At 53.4% G+C, this 26,162-nt stretch overlaps 12 protein-coding genes across 12 annotated transcripts; 8 read left to right on the top strand and 4 right to left on the bottom strand.

Moving 5' to 3' along the window:
* Nucleotides 1-598: 598 nt before the first annotated feature.
* Nucleotides 599-1,117, bottom strand: PG998_009972 (uncharacterized protein; the record flags this gene model as incomplete). The annotated part of the gene is made up of 1 exon (XM_066876788.1): nt 599-1,117. The coding sequence occupies one exon, from the start codon at nt 1,115-1,117 to the stop codon at nt 599-601; it is 519 nt and encodes a 172-aa protein (XP_066728944.1).
* Nucleotides 1,118-2,319: 1,202 nt separating this feature from the next.
* Nucleotides 2,320-2,724, top strand: PG998_009971 (uncharacterized protein; the record flags this gene model as incomplete). Its single annotated transcript, XM_066876787.1, has 1 exon — nt 2,320-2,724. The coding sequence occupies one exon, from the start codon at nt 2,320-2,322 to the stop codon at nt 2,722-2,724; it is 405 nt and encodes a 134-aa protein (XP_066728943.1).
* A 176-nt stretch (nt 2,725-2,900) lies between these two features.
* Nucleotides 2,901-3,546, top strand: PG998_009970 (uncharacterized protein; the record flags this gene model as incomplete). The annotated part of the gene is made up of 3 exons (XM_066876786.1): nt 2,901-3,081; nt 3,225-3,378; nt 3,438-3,546. The coding sequence occupies 3 exons, from the start codon at nt 2,901-2,903 to the stop codon at nt 3,544-3,546; spliced, it is 444 nt and encodes a 147-aa protein (XP_066728942.1).
* Nucleotides 3,547-3,849: 303 nt separating this feature from the next.
* On the bottom strand, nt 3,850-5,957 carry PG998_009969 (uncharacterized protein; the record flags this gene model as incomplete). The annotated part of the gene is made up of 2 exons (XM_066876785.1): nt 3,850-3,957; nt 4,044-5,957. The coding sequence occupies 2 exons, from the start codon at nt 5,955-5,957 to the stop codon at nt 3,850-3,852; spliced, it is 2,022 nt and encodes a 673-aa protein (XP_066728941.1).
* Nucleotides 5,958-6,627: 670 nt separating this feature from the next.
* Nucleotides 6,628-7,518, top strand: PG998_009968 (uncharacterized protein; the record flags this gene model as incomplete). The annotated part of the gene is made up of 1 exon (XM_066876784.1): nt 6,628-7,518. The coding sequence occupies one exon, from the start codon at nt 6,628-6,630 to the stop codon at nt 7,516-7,518; it is 891 nt and encodes a 296-aa protein (XP_066728940.1).
* A 352-nt stretch (nt 7,519-7,870) lies between these two features.
* PG998_009967 (uncharacterized protein) lies at nt 7,871-8,227 on the top strand (the record flags this gene model as incomplete). Its single annotated transcript, XM_066876783.1, has 1 exon — nt 7,871-8,227. One exon carries the CDS (start codon nt 7,871-7,873, stop codon nt 8,225-8,227), a length of 357 nt encoding a protein of 118 aa, XP_066728939.1.
* Nucleotides 8,228-9,613: 1,386 nt separating this feature from the next.
* PG998_009966 (uncharacterized protein) lies at nt 9,614-12,132 on the top strand (the record flags this gene model as incomplete). Its single annotated transcript, XM_066876782.1, has 4 exons — nt 9,614-9,767; nt 9,834-10,676; nt 10,728-10,931; nt 11,000-12,132. 4 exons carry the CDS (start codon nt 9,614-9,616, stop codon nt 12,130-12,132), a joined length of 2,334 nt encoding a protein of 777 aa, XP_066728938.1.
* A 467-nt stretch (nt 12,133-12,599) lies between these two features.
* PG998_009965 (uncharacterized protein) lies at nt 12,600-12,935 on the bottom strand (the record flags this gene model as incomplete). The annotated part of the gene is made up of 1 exon (XM_066876781.1): nt 12,600-12,935. The coding sequence occupies one exon, from the start codon at nt 12,933-12,935 to the stop codon at nt 12,600-12,602; it is 336 nt and encodes a 111-aa protein (XP_066728937.1).
* A 1,333-nt stretch (nt 12,936-14,268) lies between these two features.
* On the top strand, nt 14,269-17,724 carry PG998_009964 (WD40 repeat-like protein; the record flags this gene model as incomplete). Its single annotated transcript, XM_066876780.1, has 7 exons — nt 14,269-14,302; nt 14,527-14,608; nt 14,677-15,931; nt 15,980-16,190; nt 16,245-17,161; nt 17,222-17,455; nt 17,506-17,724. The coding sequence occupies 7 exons, from the start codon at nt 14,269-14,271 to the stop codon at nt 17,722-17,724; spliced, it is 2,952 nt and encodes a 983-aa protein (XP_066728936.1).
* Nucleotides 17,725-18,757: 1,033 nt separating this feature from the next.
* Nucleotides 18,758-20,436, top strand: PG998_009963 (uncharacterized protein; the record flags this gene model as incomplete). Its single annotated transcript, XM_066876779.1, has 4 exons — nt 18,758-19,128; nt 19,157-19,483; nt 19,522-20,296; nt 20,326-20,436. The coding sequence occupies 4 exons, from the start codon at nt 18,758-18,760 to the stop codon at nt 20,434-20,436; spliced, it is 1,584 nt and encodes a 527-aa protein (XP_066728935.1).
* Nucleotides 20,437-23,296: 2,860 nt separating this feature from the next.
* Nucleotides 23,297-23,701, bottom strand: PG998_009962 (uncharacterized protein; the record flags this gene model as incomplete). The annotated part of the gene is made up of 1 exon (XM_066876778.1): nt 23,297-23,701. The coding sequence occupies one exon, from the start codon at nt 23,699-23,701 to the stop codon at nt 23,297-23,299; it is 405 nt and encodes a 134-aa protein (XP_066728934.1).
* A 657-nt stretch (nt 23,702-24,358) lies between these two features.
* Nucleotides 24,359-25,981, top strand: PG998_009961 (uncharacterized protein; the record flags this gene model as incomplete). The annotated part of the gene is made up of 1 exon (XM_066876777.1): nt 24,359-25,981. The coding sequence occupies one exon, from the start codon at nt 24,359-24,361 to the stop codon at nt 25,979-25,981; it is 1,623 nt and encodes a 540-aa protein (XP_066728933.1).
* Between the last annotated feature and the right edge of the window lie 181 nt (nt 25,982-26,162).

The raw sequence follows: 26,162 nt of genomic DNA, 5'->3' as shown, positions 1-26,162 counted from the left end.
AACGGAATGTTATTTTGTCATCATCAGGGATACCCAAACGATCGCTACGGAATTCTCGTAGGTCTAGTTATTTGCTATTATTTACTATTTATGGAAACCAAAAATCCAGACGGCGTTGCGGCAATAGTGGATGGGATTGCCAGGGCGTATATTAGCAGAGGCATACAGGATGCACACTGAGGTTGCTAACATCGAGAGATCACACAACCCCTTTATTGCAAGATACAAGTCTATTGCGCTATGGTGAATAGAACGGCTGATGAAGGGTGACACTGCAACAATACACTAAATCAACGCTTCACTCGCCTTTTCCTTTCCCACCCCTCCCCCTGGATACTCTTTCCACGCCTGCGGCCTGTTCTCTCTTTACGGAGAAATGTTCGGCGGGCGGTCGCACTAGTTATGCACATTGTCTTCTATGCATTACCCCAGACAACGCGAACAACCGACTACGAAGCGCATATTTATCCGCAAGCGGAGGACGCTGTCCATGGCTGGGATGCCCAGTGAAACCTGTGCGCGCCATGGTATTGATATGTGGTACTCGAACGTCAGTTCGTGACACTCCGCGCACATCACCGCCTAGGCGATCACTGCATTAGGCCGTATGCGGCTCCGGGGGGAGTCTAAAGTTTAGTTGGAAACCGTCGTCATAGCCAGGCAAACCGCGCTGAAGGATGATGTTTCCATGTCGTATTCTTATGAGATGTAGTTCTTGTTGTTCCGTTTGTTCGTCAAGCTCGTCTAGATGCTCCCGAATACTTCCCAGTAGTTGGTTTAGGTCGATATCGCTGAAGTCTCCAGGGTCTCCTGTGACATGTTGCGTGAGATGATCCGTGTTTTCGATTTCGTTATTGGGGTTGTGAATAGGTGGTGGTGGTTGCAATGCCTGGGCCTGTAGCCAAAGGTTTCGGTAGTACATAATAAAATGACTGAGAAACGGCAAAGGCGGAATCGAGACTGTCATGCTAGGGGGAGGCGATCTGGCAACTTCTGATATTCCTTGAGACTCATCTTGAACCGACAGTCCAGCTGCTATTTGGCACAGTTCTTGGAAATATGAGTCTGCGTTGCCGTCAGAGTCGAAACAACGGGGATCCAGGTTGCCGTCCTCCATTTTCCAGTGATGTACTGTTTGAATAAAGAAGCCAAAGTGGAATGAGTATGATACCAGAAGAGAAAATGGCTGATAGGCCGATGAAGAAGAAGAAGAAGAAGATGATGATGATGATGATGCCCCGCGCCTACAGGAAGTGCGGCAATAACAGAAAGGCATGGAGCAACAGCTTTCGAACCAGCATCCAAACATCCGCAGATCGTTGTTTCCTGGTTTCCGTGATGTCTATCGGCCCTACTTCCTTCGGCTCACCTGGCTTTCCAAAGCAGCGGCTTCCCCGGCTGAGTTCAATTCTTGTCAAACATCACTGCCCATCTTTGAGACGTGCCTACTTCGTTCATGATAAACAACGTTTTCCAAGTGTGAATTACAAAGAATAGCGTCGACTCGTGCCTCATCCATATCCAATGCCCGTGGCCCATGGCCTATGGCTCGTGGCCTACCCGCCTCGACAGTTCGAAACCCCGAGGGATATATTTGTGTGCGTCGGCGAAGCTCTTGCTATGGTATCTCCCAAACTTCCGCCTACCGTATAGAGTGACCCGTTGTTCCCAGGTGTACACAATAATGTGCTTTTGTGGCTTTTAGTTCGTAGTCGAGGTGGTCTTTTTCGAGCACATCACCAGCTCCACGGAGAAAAAGTGATATCCTAAATATTCAATGTCGATACTTGAAAATCAGTCTTTCTCTTATCCAAGAAGCACAACAACTTTGACTGATCGCATAAGCTAGTCGTTCAATAGCTTAAGCACGCCTGTGGTCACGATGCCTGGCTATGACTGAGTGTAGGTCATCCTGAGATTAGAAAATACTCTAGATCTGGTTTAGAAAGGTCCTACGGTTGTGAGGTAGAGGACGAGATTATGTAAAACCGTTTAGTTGATTTGCACTCACAGCTCACGGTCAGGACACACGATGAACCACAAGAACAAAAAAACGAGGCAACCCCCCATGCATCAACACCAGGCCAAACCAGGCAGAATGCCAACTACAGCTGCGTTACCACTGGAAATAATTCATTGACTGGCATTGTAGCTTCTTGACCAACGTCAACATTCATATCTCTACGACCTGTTTTCACTGACGGCTCTCTCATCGACTTTGACCACGTCAAGTAAAACAACACGCTTCCTCCCACCCAAAACACCACACTGCTAGCCACAAAAACATCTGGCACCGTCACCAAACACATCAACAGCAAAATGTGCACGACAATCCGGACCAAGTACCACAGCTGCGGCCATTCAGAGTACCAGAACACAACGCACTGCCACCTTGTTCGCCGTCTGATCTCATCTGCACCCTACTTGCCCCCATCCGAAGCTGCAGGTGGGAGCAGCGGGAGTCGGCAGCCCAAGGAGGTCCCATACTTGCCGCAAGGCCAGCAACAGGAGGGACTGCTCTCGCAAAAGATACGCCAACCACCGTCATCCAACCTGTTTGGCAACAGCCGCGTTCCGCCTCACCCTGAGACCAGATCCCGTGACGACCACCGCCTCCTGCTGCAGACTACGAAATGGCTGCCGGACGCTCAACCTCGAGTGCCTCCGGGCTTGTTCGAGTGCACGCAGAACGTCGCGACGCGGCCCGTGGGGGGGGCTGTGTAGACCGTGCCAGAGGCAGCAGCAACGAGAGCAGCTAGAACAGCAATCACGTAACGCGACCCCGAGACTGGAAGTCACCACACCCGTGGCAGCAGGCACACCGTCACCACTCCAACAGTCCTCGCCGCAGATTCAAGGCAAAAAAGAGGGCAGACGAAAGCTCCAGAAGAAAAACAAGAATGAAGGTCCATGCCTTCAGCCGGGCCCCTCCTCTTACTACTGCCACCTCATCACCTTCCGTTACCGTTACTCCCAAAGTCGATGACAGGGTCTCAAGTTCCAGCACCACTCCTGCTGTTCTCTTGACAGTCGAGAAAAGCCCGAGCCGATCGCTGACTCCAGCAAGCATGTTTCGTCGAGGTAAGCTTTTATTCATTTGCCACATACTTCAGCGCTTCGTCTCTCCCAGTCCAAGTCAAATAGGGGCGATCTTTTCTCACTGAATGACGCCTTTTATAATATTCCAATCTCCCAAGGTGAAATATCCTGACGTGCCTAACGAGCTTTCCTTCTAGCCATGCAACGGAGTAGAGCCCCAAGCGAGGCCCCGTCAGTATCGCTAGACGTGGACTTGACGCGTGCCATGCGCGACAGTTTCCAGAAGCTGTCTCTCATGTATGGAAGCGGCACCCCTGAGCCCGAGAGAAGCCGGTCCAGGTCCGTCTCTGCTGTCTCGAGAATACCTGAGGATGGGAAAGAAGACGGAGCGGATACAGGCATGGCGACTTCCCTGACGACGAGCATAAGGAGGAGGCGGGCGGTAGAACAGGCAAGAGTGACATCGCAAAAGACGGCAAGGGCAAGGGAAAGGAGGCAGCAGTGTGATTTCGGGGAGGGATGTCCGTCTTTCGGGGTCCATTTTCACATATCAACTTGTCCCTCTCATGTATAAATGAGCAGAAAGCTTTCGTCTGGGTATACCGCTCGAAGTGCCTGCCAAAACTATGAGCGATGATACAATGGCACATGAGCATGGGCGGTGACTGATGGCATCTTACAGCCGTGCATAGTCAGTCGACATTTGGTAGATGGACCCCCCATGGTGAACTCAGTCAAGTCAGTCACTTTGTAAACTAATGTCCAAGTATAATGATTCCGAGTGAAGCTTATTTTTTTTTAAATTAATTTTCAGCAGGGGTTTGGGGGATCCGAGGAGACGGTGAATCGCTCACTGATAACTTCCTGGCCCTTGGTAACGCATTTTGCAAACCCCTGGCCTTTACTGCCGCCCTCTTCCTAAGCCGTACAGGGGCAACGAACGGCCCTCTTGAGAAGGTTCCTACATCGTTAAGGATTTTGCGGTCTACCCTCTTATATCTCACCTTATACTCCAGCCACTTCCCAAGGTGGGGCACTTGGATGTCCAACGTGGGCAGTGCCAAAAGTCGCATCTTGGAAAGTGCTTTAGGCAAAACCGGTCCGTTGTAACGGCTATACACCGCGGCATCGACGGTTTCGGGTATGGGCTCCTCGCCTTCCTTGGGATCCGGGTAGTTCGAGCGGATGACCTTGTTGCTGAGATCGAGGTACTCCTCGACGTAGATGGCGGGCAGCGTGTACCGAACCTTGCCGGGGGCCATCCGTTTCAGGATGGCATCCAGCCGCTTGGCGCCGTCGCGGCCGAGCGAGTCCCGGAAGTCCTTGGCGTGCGCGGCGAGGAAGGGCATGACGACGACGCGGTACGGCAGGCGGTGGCTCAGTTTTATCCAGTAGCGTCCGTCGTAGAAGTGCCAAGGCGCCCGACCTGACCACCTGAAGAAACTAGGCAGGCCGTGTATGTCCAACTCCCATCTGCTATAGTAGGGAAACCGCCACTGCGGAAGGGGCATGTTGGAGGTATATGGCACACGCGACACGTACCAAGTCCGTTCATTGGCTGGAACGGCTCGCGCAATAGACGAAGGGGCGGCTTCGAGTGGTGTAAAATGCACTGATGCAATGGGGAACGGCTGGGGGTGCGCACCTGGTTGGGTTTCAGAACGACTCGCGAGCGACGGAAACAGGCGCGATATGACGTTTTGTAGATCCCCCAACGGAGGAAGCTGGATGTCCGGACTGGCAATGGACAGAATCCTCTGCACAAGCGCGCCTGCAACGATGCGCTTTTGGGCAATACGGCTGTGATACCGCCTCGCGGACTGATGCTGCAGCTGCCTAACGGGTGCTATATCTGGGAACTGAATGACGAAAGATCCCGCGCGGGGCTCAAACGTGTGCAAGACGGTTCGCTTCAGCCACCTGTCGACCTCAGCATCTCGTGCTTGAGCCTTGATTTCGCACTTTGCAGAAAGTGCCAGAATAGCCGGCTTCCGGAGAGCAGCTGGGAGCTTGTCTGTTCTTGCCAGATCCCGCAGTGTATTCCTCATTGTAAGCGTGGGATCCGCATTGGTGTGATCCTCCCACCAGGGCACGCCGTTGGCAAGGCATGTTGCAACCAATCTGTCTTTGCCAAATTCCAGCAGAGGACGGTAGATGTTGACCCCTGCATCCTCAATGGGCATAGGCTCCAGCCCGAGATCCAAAGGTAGGTTCAGGGCTGCTTGGTCCCCTTCCTCATCTAAATACTGAAACTCATCGACATAACTGATCTCATCAGCAACCCATGGATTAACCAGAGACCCGTTTGTCCTATCGTCTTCGTTTCCGTCTTCCAATTGCGTCTGAATCGCATTCTGAAGCTCATACTTTAGCGTGGCCCTGCGGATGTTGTATTTGACGTAGGGGGCTCTGGAGATCTGGTCATCTACCCAGCCGCTGTTGAAAGCGCGATGGATACCTTCACACTCTGGTATCTCGCTTGCTCTGTGCATGCCACGCAAGCCACGGCTCCTATGCCCATTGACAAGGCGCATAAGAACCGTCTCGTATTGGTCATCCTGGTGGTGACCAAGAAGCAGCGTGACTATCCGGGACTCTGCACAGGATCGGCCCAGTTGCCTGTACCGGGCTCTACGCGCTACGCTCTCGAAGTTGGGCACCTTCCTTGGATCTGTGCCCTCGCCGACTTCCTTGTCCCAGTTGATCGGATAGCGAAAAGCTACGATGCCCATCTTCTTGAGGGCTTTGCACACATCTTCCGCTTCTTGGCCGGATTCCTGCCGCAAACCGTGGTCGACCACAAAACCTCGGAACGACCCTACCGGGTTGTCGCATACCACAAACATGGGGTCTTTTTCTCGCACCTTGGAGCATAGATAGGCCAAAGCCATAGAATCTACGCCGCCGCTTATCGCCATGGCTACAGCAAGAGAAACGAGTCAACTAATACTGCAAGCACAAAAACCAAGCTTTCATCTATAGCAGGATCGAACTTACCAACGCGCCGGTGGTTGTTGGTTACTTGGTTTTGGGGGCTTCCGAGAACCGAGGTTTGCAAGTGGCCCGGAGAGCATCAGTGAATTCGGCGAGGCCAATCGGCCTCGCCAGTCCATGCAAGACATGCGGGATTGCGCACATTCCATTATATGATGACAATCTTCATGCTCGATTGAGTCGGGGGTTTCCATTGTTTTTCGCCAGCTTTCTCTCCTCCAGGGAGCTTGGGCCAGGCGTTAGTTCCCTATGACTTCACTAAACGCCGGACCCCTGCTGCCCCTCAAGCCCTGCCTGCGACTACTGAACTGAACAAGCACCAACTGCCAACGGTATCGGTTTTTATCGGAGCTAGCTCCACTGAAGAAAGTCGAGCTCGGCGCAAAACCTCACATGCGATTCACATTGGGGGCGTTGCACCAACATCCATTGTCCAACATCTGGTTATACATATGTACCCTTCATAACCCCACGTTCCCGATGACCGCAGAGACTCGATAAATACTAGGAGGCACCCGCCTCGAAGCTCCGTAGCAGCTCGACCCTTGAACGACGAACGACCACCCCACCTGATACATACCTACAAAAGAAATCATGTCGACATCGTCACAGCCTCCCTTCACAACGGCCCTGCTTGCTGGCGGTCTCGCCGGCACCACCGTCGACCTGAGTCTTTTCCCTCTCGATACGCTCAAGACCCGTCTACAATCCGCCGCCGGCTTCTTCCCCTCGGGAGGCTTCCGAGGCATATATCGAGGAGTGGGGTCCGCCGTGGTCGGTTCTGCGCCGGGCGCCGCCTTTTTCTTCTGCACCTACGAAGGGGTCAAGAGCACGCTCGCGGCGCGGCGGCACGAGAACCAGCTTCTCGCCGGCTTGCACGGGAAGGCGACCAAGAACGATGGCTGGGCCGCGCCCCTCGAGCACATGACGGCCGCGAGCCTGGGCGAGGTCGCGGCGTGCGCCGTGCGCGTCCCGACCGAGGTGGTCAAGCAGCGGGCGCAGGCGGGCTTGCACGGCGGGTCGAGCGCTGCGGCCTTGGGCGCCATCCTGGGTCAGCACCGCGCCATCGGCCTCGCGGGCGTGTGGCGTGAGCTGTACCGCGGGTGGGGCATCACGGTCATGCGAGAGGTGCCCTTCACCGTCATCCAGTTCCCGCTGTGGGAAGCTCTGAAGGCGTGGAGTCGCCGCCGGAAGGGGGACGGCCGGTTGGAGAACACCGCGGCCGAGAGCGCTGTTTTTGGAAGCGTATCAGGTGCCGTAGCGGCGGGTATCACGACGCCGCTCGACGTGCTCAAGACGAGGGTGATGCTGTCCAAGGAAAAGGAACGTGTGATACCGGTGCTCAAGGGCATACTAAAGACACACGGCATTCGCCCTTTCTTCGCTGGCATTGGGCCCAGGGTTATGTGGATCAGTGCTGGAGGAGCCATCTTCCTCGGGAGTTATCAGTGGGCTGTGAACGCTCTGCAGATGAATGTATTATGACACTAGACGGAGGCCAACTAAAGACTGTAGAGGGCAACACGAGTACTAGATGTACTGTTACTGTATACTATCTCGACAGTATCACCACGTATGTAACGACAGTGGGCAGAAATATGGGCATCTGCGATATGGCAAGACAAGGGTTGACCAACATGACAGAAACCTGTAGTTCTATTGGGGGATGTCGTCGAGAGGAGAATGCTCAGTCATTGGCAGATATCCTAGGTGGGGCATATGCAACAGCAGCCAACCAACCCATTGGGAGTGGAAGGTAGAGCTGAGAGTTGCTTCATTTCATTCCTCCAATAAAAATACCCAATTTCGAAAGTCGTATGCTCAGAAGACAGTCAAGATGGCCAACCCCTTGTCCATGGGCGCCAGCATCATTGCATTCATCGAGATCACGAATTGCATTGTCAGTGCGTGTAAGTACTGCATTGAAACAATCAAGGACGCGCCCAAAGATTTGCAGATGATATATGGTGAGACCATATCTCTGCAAGCTATCATCGATACTCTGAAATTCTCGGTGACAAAACTCTCAGGCTTGTCCGTCACGCTTGAGCCATGCCGCAGGTGTCTTTTGGAACTCGGGCGCCTGCTGCCCGCTCCCCGAAAGAATGACGCTTCAAGCAGTAAACGTCGCAAGATCACATTTGCTGAGCTGGACTGGCCGCTGAAAGCATCCAAAGCTCGAAACTTACCGTAGGAGATCTCACAATATAAGTCAACGCTCCTACTTGCTATCAGCGGCGATCTGGCTAAAGTTCCATCTTCCAGGAAATATTGGGAACCAATTTGGCCCGCAATTCCTGTATCCGCAAGGAATATACTCAAGGACTACGCGGACATGCTACGACACATTGCACTTATGCAGTATTTGCTTGTCTGAGAGAGTACAATATGAAGACCAACCATCGCTATCACCATGGTGTGGCTGGATACCAGCGCTGACATAAGTCATACTCGATCATCCTACTCCCAAGACTGCTGGTGAGGCCAGCATACTGTTGACTATGCTTGTGAGGTGCGTGGACTATCATGCAACAGGCAGTGCTCTTCGAGTACTCTTGAAACGAAGTCCTGATCTGGGTCAAATTCTTACCACACAACTCATTGTGACTTTTCCGAGTTGGTCTAATAGGGCCTCTTTCAATAGAACTGTCCTGAATATCTTCTGCCATGAAGCTGATGACATGGCGCGCAGTGCTTTATTCTACAGGCCATTGAAAAATCACAACCGCTACTTCAAAGCCACTGAAATATCGGTGGATTTTGTTCTTATTTGTTTGGTATGTGGGCTGGACCGTTGGCATTTCGATAAAATTTTCGATTTGCTGATGAAGCATGGAGCTGATCCAAACGGGTTCGGTTGCTTCCTCACGCCACTCAAAGCTTTGGTGTACTATGATTGCCTGCCGCCTGTTCGACTGCTTCTAGAAGCTGCGGCTGACCCGAATTTCACGGGAAACTTCCCCAGAGGATCTCAGCAAGGCGAGCTTCCCGAATGGATTCATACTTCCAGCTGGACGCCACTAGCAATTTTACAGCTTATGGAAAGTGAAAGAATGTCTATAGCTCAACATACGGGCATGGAGGCTTGCTTTTGTCATATGAAGCCGTGATATAAGAGCTGCAGGGGGAGAATACAATAGGGTCAAGCACAATCAGTGGTTTGGGATACCAGCAGGCCTGTCCGACTGCATATTAAAAGTCACTCGAGATTCTGTCACCCAACGAGCCGTGTGAAACCATCTCCTACAATAGTTCTGCTGACTGCAGAAAAGCGCTGCAGAAAGAAATAAATGCTGCCAATAGGAGGACGAAGCGACGGTCAGGCTGGCAATGACTCTTTCCCGCCCCAACACCCTCCCCATCCCCAGCCTGATCTGACTGGGCAGCGATAGGAGCCTCACCATTATGCGACAAAGTTATACAGCCTTATTTTCTTGTTGAGTCCGTATTTAGATAATGTCCCGGGTCTTCAGTATCTGGACGTTCCAATTTTCTGTGCCTTTCTTTTTTTGTCCATTATCAGTTTCTTCTTTTTTGAACTTCCACTATATTCGATTCTGATAGACAACAATACACTATCATGGACAGGACAGCCTCACTACAGAGCACAGAACTTCAAGATTTTGCACATACGAATCAGCCAATCCCAAATGAACCCGAAACCAGGACTACTCAGCATGGTTTGGCAGCGAATGATCAGCGAAATGAGGCACAAGCCCCAGAAATTTCGACCGGTAGGTCCAAACATATGATCGTATTTACCTTCCACGGTAATTTCGGAGCCCCTGACACTCTTCTAGTCAAAACTGAAGACCAAGTTACACTGGTGGAACCTAATTCTATAGACGGGCTGCCATCTTTGAAGTTTCGACCACTGAGCCTCAAGCCAGGATTCCTGTATTGTGTGCTATTCTGGAACCTATCAATCACGGCTCTTCTCATAGCCGTTAAGATTAAGCCTGAATTCTCTCTCAACGGTATTTGGAGCTATTTCGTGATCCAGATCATGCCTCCTGTACTCGGTACCGTCACCTCCGTTCTACTCGAATCGGTAGTCATGAATCTCTTCCGCATCGCACCGTATATCGCCTGTGCCTCGAGCCCCGGCGGGAACAAGGCGGGTAAGACAATCCTGAGGACTTTCTTTCCAAGTCCTGGGTTCAGGACAGCTGTACGCAGCAGAGAAGATCTTACCCACGGTAACGTGCTTCTCTCTTTCTCTTTCATTCTTCATGTCATCAGCTACACGGTGCTTGCATTTAAGAGCGTGCTGCTCTCCTCGACGTCGCGGCGTCTCAGAGCCTACACGACCAATTGGGCGGCATTGACTTTGTTGGTATTCTATGGTATGGTCGACGTTCACACCATATGGGTCATATTGTATCTCCGGGACAGGGATACGGGGCTCCTTTGGGATCCCGTATCTATTGCGGACCAATTGGCGCTTTTCCGAGGTGCTCAGTTTGTTTCCAAGCTCAAAGGGTCATCGATTGCTACTCCTGGTTCGATGCGGAATCATTTCAGAAACGAGCCGTTACAGTTGGGGTATTGGAAATATGGCGATGCTTACTGGCATGGGTTCGGTCCAAAAGGAGAACTCACAGATGCGAATCATATTCAAGGTACCTCATACCTGGTTTTAGGTAGACAGAGCACACGTGTGTAGGAGTTCATTAACTAACGCCTAAACCCAGAGAATGACGCACCTACCACGGAACCTATCAATAATTTTGACTCGCACCCGGATCCTTTTGGGCGACGACAAAACTCTGATGAAGGGATTGAAAATGATATAAGAGCAAACCATGGCGACTCCTCTGGCAGCCAAGTCAATACTCGGAGGATACCAGGGGTTACCTCCAGCCCCATAGGACAAAACAATGTTAACGATATACTACGTCAGTAGGCCTTTGTTATGACCCCGTTAGTCGTTTTTTACATCGCCATCATCTGACAAAAGACTTAGTCGACAGGGAAGAGCTTCGAGATATGCGATATGCCACGTCTGACCTCTTTATGGATCACGGCATCCTCTACTTTTTTGCAATACTCTCGATTGTTCTCAGCACTAGCTTCGTCATCGCCCTAGTTATGAACGCAACACTACAGGACGTGGACGGCTACCTCCAGGTTAACATGCCTTATAATGTAGCCCAATTTGTACTCCAGTGGTTGCCTATCACGGTGATATGTCTTTTCACTTGGTTATGGGAAGACCTGAGCATGTTCCACGCGAAGACAGAGCCGTTCAAGGCTTTAAGCTCTACTGCTGGAGTCTCGGCCGATGACTCACTCCTGCTAAATTACACGTGCCTTCCGCGACCCGTCGCGATATTCGTGGCGATGGGAAAGGGACATGTCAAAGTCGCTTTCTTGATGGGCATGGCGATGCTTGGAAGACTGCTGCCCATTGTGGCAACTGCCTCTTACAGCCTTGCTAGCAATGACGAAGGGACTTTTATTCGGTTTTCGTTGCCACTGTCGATCATCATCATTGTGTGGCTGGTGGTGTATTTTTTGCTCATACTCTGGATGCTAGCGACTGAGGAACGCGAGAGACAACTCCCGCGTTGTTACTACACGATTGCAGACTTGCTATCATGGACCTGTTCCAGCAGCCTACTGAGAGACGACAAGTTTATGGGCGAAAATAAGGGCAACCCATTCGACGTCATTCTTAAGGGTAATCTGGAACAGGTGCAGGATGAAAATGATCGGGCGGTGGCCAGCAGGGTTAGTGGATATGGCCAACAGTGGTATATGAAAGCACGGCTGCGCATGGCCCAGAAGCGATATTGGTTCGGGGTGGTGCCCGTTTATGGGGAGAATAACTTGTACACGATTGGTATCGAGGCTGGAGACTCCCCCGATGTTTCCGTTCCCTTGCCAGAACCGAGACACAGCTGGCTTGGGAGGCTTTTACACCCAGGGAAGAAAAAGGGGGAGAGCCGACAGCAGTCATCGTCGACAGAAAAATACCGGTTAGCTGTTTCAGAAGATCTGGTGAAGATAAAGCCCAGTGCAAAGAAGTTTGGGAACGAATCGAATGCTGGACGCGCATACCCTGTCGAGAACAATGATCTGAATTCAGAGCAATAGTAGAGACGAACTTGTCGCCGGAGATGACTGAGCAAGACAGATACTGGGTGCGCATTATATTCACCTATTGCTATACAATAAACTATTTAGTCATAAATTGTATTTCGTAAATTCAAGAGTCGATGTGGCCGAATCTTTCTACGCTATGAGCTGCTAACCTTTACGAAAGTCTGATGACTGTTGCGTAACATCGCGAGATGATATGGTGAATGCAGGTATAGATACAGCTACAGTCACCGCTTTAAAAAGCATTGAATGTCAAATGTATTAGGATGAACTGCTATATAAGCCATGAAAGGTCCCTTACCGGCACATACACGAAGCATTTGACATATCCAAGTTCCCACAACTCTCACAACTCTTCGACTTCCCCTACCCTCCATTGCCAGCCATTCCCACGAGCCAACATATACCTGCTAAATAACACGTCAAACAACACTACAGCTCGCGACATTCGTACGCCAGTTTCAATCATGAAGCTCTCCATATTTTCCACCATCGTCGCAGCAGTCGTCGCAGCTGCTGTTGATATCCAAAGTGTTCACATTGGAGCCGATCCTCCTGATGGCGTAACTGCCTGTACTCGTTAGTAAGTCCAGCCACCAATACTGTGAAGCGACGAGAATATGAGCTCGAAGCTGACTGATCGGTCTGGTAGCAGCCAGGACCCGAAGTGCTGCGTCGAAGTCGTGGTCTGCCAGTGCTACGACGGTAGGTTGGGCCACTATCTTGCTGGATAGAAATGCGCCTTGTCTTTCTCTTCCCTTTTCACTTGTTTCCCTGTTTCGAAATGAAGCCTCCATGCTGATTCATGGCATTTTTTTTTAAATCTAGGCCACTTCTACTATGCCAACGCCGATAATGGCTGCACACCCGACGTTGGCGATTTAATGGCTGGTAAGTGATATCTATGGAAGCCATATCCGTCTCCCACTTGGCCTTCGAAGCAAGTGTTTACTGCTGACTCATTCGTGCGCGCAATATTGAAGATGACATCAGTGGCCTGCCTGGCTACTGCTGCTAGAGAACGAACATCTGAGAAGGCGGAAGAAGCCTGTTGTTGTCTCTTTTTCCCATCGAGGAAGTCGGGTCATATCGCATTTAGAAGAAGGGCGATTCAGGACTACCTTGCTTCCTGTAGACCAGACACATGCAGAATATACAGTTGAATGCAGGCGGCCTACCTCTAAACCACATTGACTTGCCTAGATGCAGTGACCGTCTCAGCTCTTACAACATGATGTCAACTCAAGCCCAGCTGATGCAGCGTTACCCATTTGATGCGTCTTCCAAAATGGCGGGAAGCGGTTTAATTGGGCGCTTGGAAGCTGCAGCCGAGCCAATCTAGAAGCAACCGCGAACATTCGATCTAGCCCCTGCAGAAGTTGGAGTACAGCGCCGAAAAGTTGGGGGCCAAAGGGGGGGATTGGGGGGGATTGGAAGGGGGCTCCAGGCTCTCAGCGGAGAAGATGACGCTATAGCCTGATGGCGTTAGGCGTCACGCCGCTCAGCTGGGATTCTCTACGTGACATGTACTAGGGCAGTCTAGGGGTCCTATTCCAGTTACCTAAACCTCTAGCCCCCTAGGCCAGCGTCACCGTTGGATTCGCTGACATGCACGCGCCAAAACATAGCGTGGCAGGCGCACGCAGCGTCAGTTCCGAACAGGCAGGAGCTGGATGCAGGATGATGCTATCCCTCACCTCACATTCTCTCTCTCACTCTCCAGGTCACTTCGAGAGGAAGCCATCGCTGGACCAGTGCTCAATCCTTCAGCAATACAGAAATTGGCTTAGCCACCTCTACCTACTACGGAGCACCTGTCACTTATTGCTCGTATTCGCGCACGCCGATCGAGTATCAATTTGTAGCTTCCTAATTTTACTGGGGGAGTTACCCGGGACCAACAAACCCGGCTATCCACCATCCAGTCCACTGGGACCTTGTTGACACACGAGACAACGCTCCTCGCGCATCCCATCCAACCACCTTCTTAGTGACACATCTAGCTCCACGGTCTGCGTGTCGAATATTCATTGCTTTCTTGCTCCCTCTTCTGCTTTTGGAGGTTTGTACATATCGTATGAGGCGCCCAGAGCCAAATCGCATGATTCTCGCCAGCTTGCCCAACCCACAATGGCGAAGAAGGCGCGCCAGAGGATTAGCTATGGTTCGTTCGTCCCATTCTTCACGGCAATCCGTCCCTGTTGATCGCTCCCCTAAGCCCCGCATCGCATCATTCTGCGTTGGCCGTGGCCGAAGCCTCGTTGTCGCATAGCCAGCTGCCGAAACACGATTGGTCTAGAAACCCTGCTATAGCTCCCATGGCAATACAGTACACAATCGGAATCGCATGAGTCTCTATTTCTGACACACACCTCTACCCAAATCTAGTTCTAGAGCTCGATCATTCTTCGTCTGGCGGACATCGCCTGGGTGTCAATGGCCTGGCCGTGGATGCCGACAATGCGATCCTGTAAGCATCCGAGACAATCCCGCAAGCCACAACTCGATACCCGACGCGCGTTACTAATTGTGATCAAGTTATTCTGGGGGAAGGGATGGCATAGTATGCGCCTGGGACCTGGAAACACCCGGCGCCGGCGCCTCCAAACCGAAAACCAAGTTCCTATCATCAACACAAGCACATACTCACTGGATCAACGACATCGTCCTCGCGTCCAACAAAACCGCCCTTGTTTCCGCTTCGTCCGACCTGACCGTAAAAGTATGGCGGCCTCTTTCCAGTGAAGAGCCGGCGCATACCATCGGCCAGCACAGCGATTACGTCAAGTGCTTGGCTACGACCAATGGCGTGAATTGGGTGGCTTCGGGCGGACTCGACCGCAAAATCAAACTATGGGACCTCAGTGGCGCCGGCGAGACCCTGGAGATTGACACACAAGGGGAAGAGATACAAGAGAAGGGCTCGGTATACGCCCTCAGCGCTGGCCGAAACATCATCGCCAATGGCGGACCCGAATCCAGTGTTCGCTTATGGGATCCTCGGGCCGGGGGAAAGAGTGTGACCAAGTTTGTGGGACACACAGACATGGTGCGCTCTATTCTGGTGAACGAGTCCTGCGATACCATCATGACTGCCAGCTCGGATCAAACTATCAAAGTATGGAGTGTTACAGCCGGGCGGTGCATGTATACCCTGACCATGCATAACGACAGTGTCTGGTCGCTGTCCTCTGATCATCCGGAACTGAGCGTATTTTACAGTAGTGACCGGTCGGGTCTGGTGGTCAAGACTGATGTCAGAGGCACTTCCGAGATGGACGAAGGCTTATCCGTTGCTTTGGCGCAAGAACATGACGGCGTCAGCAAGATTGTTACTACGAATGACTATGTCTGGACTGCGAGCGCCAGTTCGTCCATCAACCGCTGGGCAAATGTTGACACTGGCCCCGAAGCCCTAATTCCGGATGACTTAAAGTCGGCTCGAGCCAGCATTCTCTCCATGCCGGAGCAAGGAAAACAAATCCGCGCAGATGGAGAGAAAAGGAAGATACCAGCCAACTCGATACTACGAATCTCGCACACAGCGACGTTCCCACCCCAAATACTCAACTCATCAGAGTCAAATTTGGCAGCAACATCGTCTGATACAGCGGAGAGAGTTGGCGAACTCGTCGACCCTATTGTGGCTAACGCAACCGAACCGATATACCATCTCCCCGAAGAAACCATCGAAGGACAGAATGGTCTTGTAAAGCACAGACTTCTGAACGACCGGCGGCGAGTCCTCACGCTCGACACGGCTGGCGACGTACTGTTGTGGGATTTGATACAGGTAAGCTATCTCACGAGTTTAGCATTGTTCACATTTAACACCTACTAGTGCAAAGTCATTCGTAGGTTTGGCAAGAAACATATGGAAGATGTGGAACCCGAAGTCAACACAACTGAAGCCGTCGCGCCTTGGTGTTCCATTGATACCAGCTCGGGTAACTTGGCTGTTGTACTCGAACCCTTCAACTGCTTTGACGCGGAGATGTATGCCGACGAACTTGTCACGGACGAACCGATCGAGTTCAAAGATGATCAACGCAGTAAGTTGCGCACTGAAACTGCTGAATGCGGCGACGGGGACTAACCGAGGACAGTCAATCTTGGGAAGTGGGTACTTCGCTACCTGTTTGCGAATCTGATCGACGAAGAGATTATCAGGGATGAAATTCATCGGAACCAGCTGAACGAGGGCGTGAGGAACCGTCAAGCGGCCGCTCGAGCTAACCCACCTATCTCAATACTGATACCCAATTCGCACGGGTGGGAACAGAACGAGTCCGCCGTGGTTACTCCCAAGGGAAACGACAACTACCCCATGACTCCGGGCATGACGATAGCAGTTGCCACTCCTGCTCCTGGATCACACCTGCCCGGCGTGCCTGAGAATGCCGCCGCGCCGACCAGCCCCCTAGAGAAGAAATCGTCCCAAATCGCGCGAGCTTCAGGTGATGACTATTTTTCCAATGGCATCACGTCTGCTGAAACTCCGGGCAAAGCACCTGTCACACCAGCGGCGGCCGAGAAAGAGCCAGAAACTCCCAAGTCTCCCACAGAGGGCAAGGAGAAGGACAATGGCAAAGGTACCTTTGGCAAGAAATTCAGGATAGGCATGTCTTTTGGATCGAAGAAGCTTGGCCGATCTGCTTCGACCAACATGGAGAAGCCCATCGCCATAGAGGAGAAGAAAGACGATGAAAATAAGTCCGAGTCATCTTCTAACCACGAAAAGGAGGTCGACGATAGTTTCTTCGGCGTCCTTCAGAGATTACGTAATGAGTATGAAAAGCAACTTCACGAAACTCCAGACGAAATCGTTGAGACCAAGATCACTCCAAGCCTGCCCACGGATACGCCAGTGCTCAAACTTCCTGCAGGCACTAGGGTGATCATTCAGGAGGAGACATCAGGTGGCAGTGCCGACCTATACCGGGGCACAGTGGAGACGGTGGGCTCTGATGCAGATATGATTGAGCAAAAGGCGCCCAAGTGGCTCGGCGAAGTGCTCCTTACGGTATGACATACAACCTTGCCATGCCGTCACAGAACTCGTTATACTAATGCCTCGCGCCAGAACACGATACCGCCCAAAGAACCCGTCAAGGTCTCTTTCATTCTCCACCCTTGGCGGGATACGTTGCCAAGCATTGCAACAACCGACGGAAACAATCGGTTGAACGCTAATCGCATGCTACGTGTGAAGAAGATTCTCTCATACGTAGCTGAGCGAATCGATCCGTCACTAGAAGAGGCGGGCGAGAAAGGACTCAAGCCAGAGGACTATCTGGAGCTGTACTGTAATGAGCAGGTAAGTACGACCCTACGCAACATGCATAGCTGTGCTGACAAGTGTATTAGCTTCTGCCCATCGACATGAGCCTTGCGACGCTACGGGCCCACATCTGGAAGGGAGGTAGTGATGTTGTTCTATATTACAAGGCAAACGGTCGCAAAGAACTACCCAAAGAGCTACCGGTCCCGGCGGAACCACCGCAAGCACAGGCGCAGGCACAGTCATTGTTGCAACAAGGCACTCTTCCCTCGGAGAACGAGCCCGAGTCAGCTCCTTCGGTTTAGGGAGCAAGACGAGCAAAAGTGAAAACATGGCCAGCCAAGGCAAAGCGAAAGTGGCGAGCACTTCGAAAGAAGCCAAAGATTTGGTTTCCCAGGATCAAGCGAAAGCTTTCGAGAAAATCAAAGGAAGCCTAAGCATGTACGAACTATTGCATCTTCTAGGATCAGTATCGTGGCGCAGGCGTTGGCGAATAGCGTGTGAGACGTACTTATACATACACCATAGGCGATGATGGTGGAAGCCATGCCACCGTCCAGTATCAAGTGCATCCGCGAGTTTCCAATTAATCCAATCACTATTCACATGGGTCTCAACCTGGCAAATTGACGCCGTGTTGGTGTCGTTAGGATGCGCAACGTGTCTGATTGATTTCATCGTTTGGCCTTGTGATGATGATGGGATAATGGTGTATTGCGTCGTAAGTTGAGCAAGGTTTGCACGATTGGCTAGCATATGGCCTAGCTATCTTCCCGCCTCACTTGACTCCCTCTAGCTCTAGCCAGCCCCATTGGCAATTGCTTCCCGACTATAATGCGGGATGTCCTATACGTAAGCAAACATCATGTCGGGGCCGCGCACACTTCTTTCCACGGCACGCCCGGCCGAACAAGCTTTTGTCCACACGAGCCTGCATGCTTCCGTGCCGCGCGTGCCAAAATAGCATCACCACACCGGATTTCCATCATGTGGCGCCATTGCTACAACGGGAGCTATCTCATCCAACCGTCATGAGGGCTTCCCCTCGCTAACTGGGCGGGACGGGCCATGGCTACTTAGAGGAGAGCCAGCCCCAGGCCTCAGCTCCTATGGCCAGTCCTCTCTTGTTGTCAGAAGTGCAACAACGACGCGAACAACAGACTTGAAAGCGAAGAAAAACACAAAAGTGAGTGAGCCATGATCGGCTTTCACCGGTCAAGTTACACCCAGTCGTTGTTTCTATTCACCGCTTATACTGACTAACACTTCACCTACTTGTTCTAGCCCTAGAAGCATACAGCAAAAGAACGCAGAAAGGGGACTGGTAGATAGCCCATCATGCATCCCCTCAAGGACTCCGTCCTTATCCGTCTCCTCTGCCTGTCCGCCGTGGTCATGGCTCAGGATTCGAGCGCTCCGCCCCCGGAAGGAGGAGGCTCGTCCTACGCCGTGACCACGACGCAGGCTCCGCCCCCTGCTGAGTCGAGCCCCCCTGCCAGCAGCCCGCCCGCCGAGTCGAGTCCGCCTGCTTCTTCTGCTCCTCCGCCCCCGGCCGAGTCGAGCCCTCCTGCTAGCAGTGGCGGCGGCGGCGGTTATCCTGTCAACCCTCCTCCTCCCGCTTCCAGCAGCAGCAACGTCGAGTCGACCACTGTCACCCAGACTTCGTCGGCACCGCCTCCGCCTCCTTCGAGCACTGTCACTGAGACCTCGTCAGCACCTCCTCCCCCCTCCTTCCAGCAGCGGTGGAGGTGGCGGCGGTGGCGGGGGTTACCCTGTAAACCCTCCTCCTTCCGGTAGTGGTAGCAGTAGCGTGGCCTCGACAACCGTCACTCAAACCTCGTCATCCGCACCTCCTCCTTCCGGTAGTGGTAGCAGTAGCGTGGCCTCGACAACCGTCACTCAAACCTCGTCATCCGCACCTCCTCCTTCCAGCAGCGGTGGTGGTGGTGGTGGTGGCGGTGGCTACCCTGTCAACCCCCCTCCTTCCAATGCCACCAGCAGCGGTGGCGGCGGCGGCGGTGGCGGCGGCGGTGGCATGTACACCCTGACCTCGCTTATCACGACGTCGGGCACGCCCCCGCCCAGCCCCGGTAACAGCACAGCCCCTCCCGCTTCTTCCTCTGCTCCTCGTCCGAGTTCCACATCGACTGCGACTGTACCCCCGGAGGTGGTGGTGCCGGTGGCGGCGGCGGCGGTGGACAGAACAGCACAGCGCCTCCTCGTCCTGGTGCCAGCTCTACTTCGACATCTACTGCTACTGTACCTCCTGGTGGTGGCGGCGGCGGTGCTGGTGGATCTAGTGCTCCTGGCGGTGGTGCCGGCGGCGGAACGAGTCCCCTGCTACCGGCGGTGCTGGTGGCGGCAGTGGTTCGCCGACTGGTGGTCAACCTCAACCCACACAAGGTGGCGGGGGCGGAGGTGGTTCGGCAGGTGGCTCCGCTCCCCCGGCAACGGGTGGTCAACCTCAGCCCACTCAAGGCGGCGGCGGAGGAGGTGGTGGTAATGGTGGTGGCGCTCCTGTTCCCGTTCCCGTCCCCGTCCCTGGTGGCGGCGGCGGTAGCGGTTCGGCAGGTGGCTCCGCTCCCCCGGCTACCGGCGGACAAACTCAACCCACTGCTGGTGGTGGGGGTGGTGGCTCTGGCGGTGGCTCTGCACCTGGTGGACAACAACCCCAGCCCACTCAAGGTGGCGGTGGTGGCTCTGGCGGTGGCTCTGCACCTGGTGGACAACAACCCCAGCCCACTCAAGGTGGCGGCGGCGGCGCTGGCAGCCCTGGTGCCAGTGGAGGCGGTAGCTCTCCATCAGGTGGAGGTGGTGGTAGTGCCGGCGGAAGCTCCCCTTCAGGTACTCGAGGAGGTGGAGGTGGAGGTGCCGGTGGTGCCTCGGCCACTGCCTCGAGTGGCCAGCCCGGTGGTTCTGGTGGCGCTTCCCCAGTGCCCGTCGCGGGTCTCGGTGCCCGCGCCCTGGCCATGCCTTGCGTCGGCCTGGGTGTCGCGGCGCTCATGCTTGCGCTGTGAGAACCGAAACCTTGTTATTACAAGGCCCAGCCGGCTAAGGCGGCTTGGTGGCATAGTAGGCAGGCAGGGAGCCAACTATCCGCTATCGCCCTCTCAAGGCAAGCGCGTGGGAAGTATATGGGATGGATCAGCAATGGTCTAAGATCCTGTGGACTTGAGGATCTTGGATATCTGAGATGTTGCCCGTCTCGAGCAAACCCCTTGGCATTGTATGGTTTGGGAAAGAGACGTCCGAGGACGGAGATGGAGATGATAATGATAAGGGAGGCATGTATACGAGCCACACCCTCGTAATGGATGGGTAATAGTTATAGTTTCCTTGGCGTCTCGAAAGAGGAGAGACAGGACCGGAATTCAGGTGGGAGGATTCAGTATCGCCGAGATCTTGCCCGAGTTGATGCATGAGGGGCGTTCATGCATGTAGGGCGAAGAGGGGGTCTTGCAGGGTCGTACGTTCGTTAAAAGACATTCCTTCTATAGCATATACTATGTAACCACCAATATGTAATGTATATCAAACTCCCGAATAGGGAAGTGAGAATCGAGATGTCGCTAAAACAAAGTGCTGACGGACGCGGCGCCAATGATGGTGAGGCAGAGACGCAAGAGAGAGTGGGGATAGGTATGCGCGCAGGCTGTATGGTATTTTCAGATGCAAGCATGTGTGCACAGATGGTGTGTGGGATATCTTGTTGCATCGCAGGTGCGCTTTCGTGATGGGCCCGGTAGTATGTAGCAAGAGTCAGGGACTAGGTTAGGGCGGCACTTACTTCACGATCCCCTCTTCTCACCTGCCCCATCGTCCCCTCAGCCCCATGCGGTATGGGGCTCGCTCGGTAGGGCGGGTGGCTGGCGGCCCTAAAGCGAGAGCCGCAAGCTCGAGAGTGCAATATGACCAGAGACATGGGGTGACTATGCGAGGTTGTTGAAGTTAGGTTGATCACCTCCCTTTCTGGTCATAACACCGCTGCCCGGCAACTCTATACTCGTTTCCTATCTGCAAAGGACCAATTGGGGTTCTCGAAGTCTTGCTTTCCAGTTACCAAAGCCTTCACGCTCCTTGCTGTTGACCTAGACGGAAACCGGGCCAATGGAGCGGGTCGATACCAACATGTGCTTGAAATGGGCCGCCTTTGGTAAAGAGGAGAGCTGGTCTTCGGTATTCCCATGGATTCTCACTCACATCTAGCTGGGAATGGCCCGAATAACAGCAAAAAAGGTCTTATGGCCGAACAGTAGTTCACAGTAATTCTGCCTGGTGAGCAAGTATTCCTTGAGCCAGACCCCACAGACGCTGGCGAAGAGGATACCGAAAGAAGTCTGTGTATGGATCAGTCTAATGCTAGATCTCAAGCCGCTGAGCACACGATGCAGATTTAGACGCATGATTGCCATCGATGGCGTTGTCGCCGTGCTCACTGGTAATGAGCTGCCCAAGCCGGTGGTCGGCGGTGTGTCATTGCTCGTCGCTTGCGAAGGATGCCGCCTTGGAGAACCCTCGAGAGGAAGAAAAATGAAAGCGAATACTCCATTGCCTCATACTGAGGTAATTCGAAGCCAGTCTTGTGCAGCGGCCCCCTTATCCGAAGTCCGCAAGATACATGGATGAGGAATATATCTTCGACAGCAATAGCAGCAAGTCGTCGCGAGGTAATGCAGCCAAGCCCACGAGAACGCCCCTCTTGCCTCTGCCCTCTGGTCGAGAAATGTTAGCCGCAGGCATCGAATGTTTGCGAAGAGCGCCAAGGGCAAAACATCGTTAAAACCTACCTCGTTTTTGAAAGATCACTTCCCTCTTCGGATGCGTTGAGCCCCCGAGCCGACAAGTCCTATATGGAGAAAATGACATCTGACATGGGGTTCGTTCCATACCTATTTTCAAAAATCTCCATGTCACATATGCATAGTATGGTGCGGATCCATACTAGGGTTAGGGATCGGCGCGAGAATGATAGGATGCTGTAGTACGTTGCAGCAAAGCAGTCTGACTGCAGGTTGACGACAATGCGCGCCAGGGACGTCTCGGGTGTCGAAGGCTGCGAATTCCCGAGCGAGGAATGCAACGGCGCAACCCTGCTTCCACTTTTGGGTCCCTATCAATCTGATAAGACGAGATGGCGACTTCTTCGACCTGCCACTCGAGGTTGTGTACGTCTATTGTCATGTACGTCAGTGGAATCGATTACATAAATTACAAATATGCGGGAGCGGCCCTAATCGAGGCGCTTCAGATGGCCCAGGGTCTGTTCGTCTGGCATCTGGCGCATCTGGCGCATCTGGCGCGTATGCACTGTTTTGATTTCGAGGGAAGGACGAGACGAAAATACCTATCCTACCTTCTCCAACATGCAGAGAGGGGAAAGGCGAGACGAGATGGGGCTGGGACCATCGTCAAGCAGAAAGGTACGATCTTGGCGGCTTGGATCATGAGTCAATCATATCCAGATGTTCTCCAATGGACTGCAGTCTGCATCTTGGAAAGCCTGAAGGCCGTCTGATCTCCGCCGCAATTTTTAATCCCGCTTTTGTATTTTTTCTTGTTCTTTTTTCAAGAGAGAGAGAAAGGGAAAGAGCGATGGGGGAAGGAAGAGAAAGAAGGAGCGACAGAGGATTCAGAGTTACATCGTCTTGGAGCACGAAGGAGCAAACATGCAGGCAGGCTTCAGGCCACACTCACTGCATACCAGTATGTATGCATACACCAGTCTGTATGCATACCACATACTTAGTGCGCGGTCGGATACTGGTCGGATACGCAGTCGTCGAGATATATGGACTAAAGGGACCCCCTCTCAGACCACAATTGCCAGGAAGTTCCACGCGGCCCGCAGCGAATGCGGCTCCCCTCCCATGAGCTTAATTACTCCTGCCGCCGATCGACATTGACCAGCCGCCGATCACGCGACTGCGCAGGGGTGGCCAGAGGCGACTGGCGACTGGCGACGGCGACGGCGACGACAGCGGCGTTTTGCCATTGGACCACCTTCGTGATGCCTTGCCCGTTTGGGAAGTAGTGTTGCATGGCCAGCCGGCGCGATAGCGTCCGAAGGGACCGACCCTTTCTATTCGACTGCGCTACGGAGGCGCGATCGGCGGTTTCAGCCTTGGAAGCCCAGACCGGATACTCGCTTGAAACGGAGAAAGCCTCGAAGCTGGACATGCAATTTGAAGCCATCAAACCCACTCTGCCCTTCCTGACGACGTTGGACCTGGCTACGTCGACTTGCCTTCGCGGGTCTCCCTTGCGACATCCGGGCCTGGGCATGCCCGCATAACCACATACATAGTGGTGGTGCATCTGGCTGGCTGCGGCTGCAAGTGAGCAGTCACTCCATATGTGTAGCTTGACTATCCACCTCCTGTGGGACTCGGTAGCGAGTAAGTCTAGCACGGGACGATGCTGGTCCTGGTCGACGCTGGTCCTTGTCAACGCATGCTGCCGCTGCAACAACAACCCCCACGAGAGATATCTCAAATAACATCCACATCCTGCAAGGCAAGACGGTGTAAGGGCTGCGTGATGCACACAACCTCCAACATTGTCCACAGGATGCCACTTCAGATACCACCAGGGTGAGGGGGACGATCCTTCGCCTCAGATGGGGACCTGATCAACGTGAACGTGAACACGGACCAGGCACGACGGCCAAGAGCATAGCCACCGAAACTACAGCTCGGCAGTAACCTCTATAAAACATCCATTATCCATATTATGATTCTTCTCCAGTGCCATCAATGCTCACTCTTCTTGGCAGTATAGCTTCATCATACTTGGCTCTACTTGGCGTTTACTTGGCCGACGATCTTTTTGCTGGGCAACTTGACTCTATCACGTCGTTTGAAACATAGCGCTGAGCGTTCCTTCTCTACAGCAGGCTGAAGACTTATTGTTTCAAACCTAAACGTCTATCAGAGAAGCAAGATGGGGTTCTCACCAGTCCAGGGAGTGAAGACATTCTTCCACAACCTCAAGAATGCCCCTGACAACCAATACACTACCCAGGCCGCTGCGCCCACGCGTCCGCCTCCTATGGGCCATAAGCGATGGGACAGTACTGACAGTACAACTTCGATACAGAAGGTAGAGCTTTCGGTATTGTCCACACCTGCCGAAAGCCTGCCCAAGAGAGACGAGGAAAAGAAGAAGTCCAACATCCTGGACGCCGTCGTTGAGGCCGCTGGCTCGCGCTGGGCTCTTGGCATCACTTTTCTCCTGCTGATCGCCTGGGGCGTCTGGGGAATCGTGGGCGGGCCGACCGACACCTGGCAGGTCATTCTCCAGGATGTCTCTTCCATCCAAGCCTACTTCTCGGCCACTCTTCTCCTCCGCCAGCAACAGAGCTCGTGCAAGGATATCCTGGGTCGTATCTGCACTCTGCTCTCGCGTGGCCAGTCCAACGAGCGCATGCTCTCTGCCCTGCCTCCGGCTGAGCGTGAGCGTCTTCGAACGAAGAAACAAGTTCGCATGCGCAACGAGATCTTCGATTCCATGCAGACTAAGGAGGACGTCCTGGACCGGGTGGCCAACGCCGTCTCCGCCGCCGTCGGGTCCCTGTACTTCCTCGCCATCTACTGGGCCGGCATCATCACTTGGGTGGTCTGGGGCGTCCCGCTGCAGTGGTCCAACACGTGGCAGCTGTACGTCAACACGTCGACGGCGCTGCAGATCACCGTGACGACCATGTTCCTGCAGAACATCCGCAAGCAGCACGACAAGCACCTGGCCAAGTGCATCAAGAACATCGAGCAGCTCGACACGGAAATCGAGACTGAGCTGCGCCTTCTGACAGGCGACACCGCCGCCAACCCCGTCGTGGCCAGCACCCCGCCCACCCTAAACCGCATGCAAAAGGGCATCGACATCTATGCCTTCATCGTCGGTGGCTCCATTGGCCTGACGATTTCCGCCGCCGTCTTCACTCTGTGGGCCGCCATCGGTCACCAGCTTGAGTTTGACGACAACTGGTGGCTCATCATCGGCACCTACACGGGCCTCATCGGCTTCATCGACAGCTTCATCATGAAGAACGTTGACTACCGCGAGACGGAACTAGCGAAACAGCACTTCCAGCGCCTCCTGGAGCAGGACTACCAGCTCTTCAAGCTTCTCGACGCCGACATGCCGGCCGCCGAGGGTGCTGACGACAACACCACCAAGAAGATGTCCCTGGGTCTCCGGCTGAGCAACGCCGTGGGCGACTTTTGCGCAACCACAGGCGCCAGCTACGCTGCCGTGGGAGCTGTGGTGGGCCTGCTCATCGTCGCTTCCGCTATGCAGTGGACCGAGACGGGCCAGCTGCTCTGCAACACGCCGACCATGATCGTCGAGGGCTTCCTGCTCATCATGCTGCTGCAGGCGCACAACTTCGCCGACGGCCGCCGCCGGGTCATCCACGATGACATCCTGCGCCGCCGCATCGCCATCCAAGGATATCTCACATCTTCGGACGAGGCCCCGACGGTGGAGAAGCCGACGCCCGTCTACGTGATCTCCACGGACGAGAAGCAGGCGAGTGCGCAGGACGTGTCTGGATACAACGTCTGATGAGACCAACGAACAACAACAAAAAGGGGAGATGTGCTAGAGGGAAGGGATGTTGGCTTGACTGGATCATGGCTTTTCCACAACACATACTACTTGCATCCTAGAAGGAGGGTGGCTGGCTACCGTTTGCTCATGATTTTATGATCATCAACCATGCTAGAAGCATTATTCAACACTACAT

This window comes from Apiospora kogelbergensis (genome assembly GCF_038363985.1).
Source record: "Apiospora kogelbergensis strain CBS 113332 chromosome Unknown utg000006l_segment0_segment0, whole genome shotgun sequence".
In the NCBI taxonomy this organism is placed as follows: Eukaryota; Fungi; Ascomycota; class Sordariomycetes; order Amphisphaeriales; family Apiosporaceae; genus Apiospora; species Apiospora kogelbergensis.
This window is presented reverse-complemented; position numbering and strand designations above follow the sequence as displayed.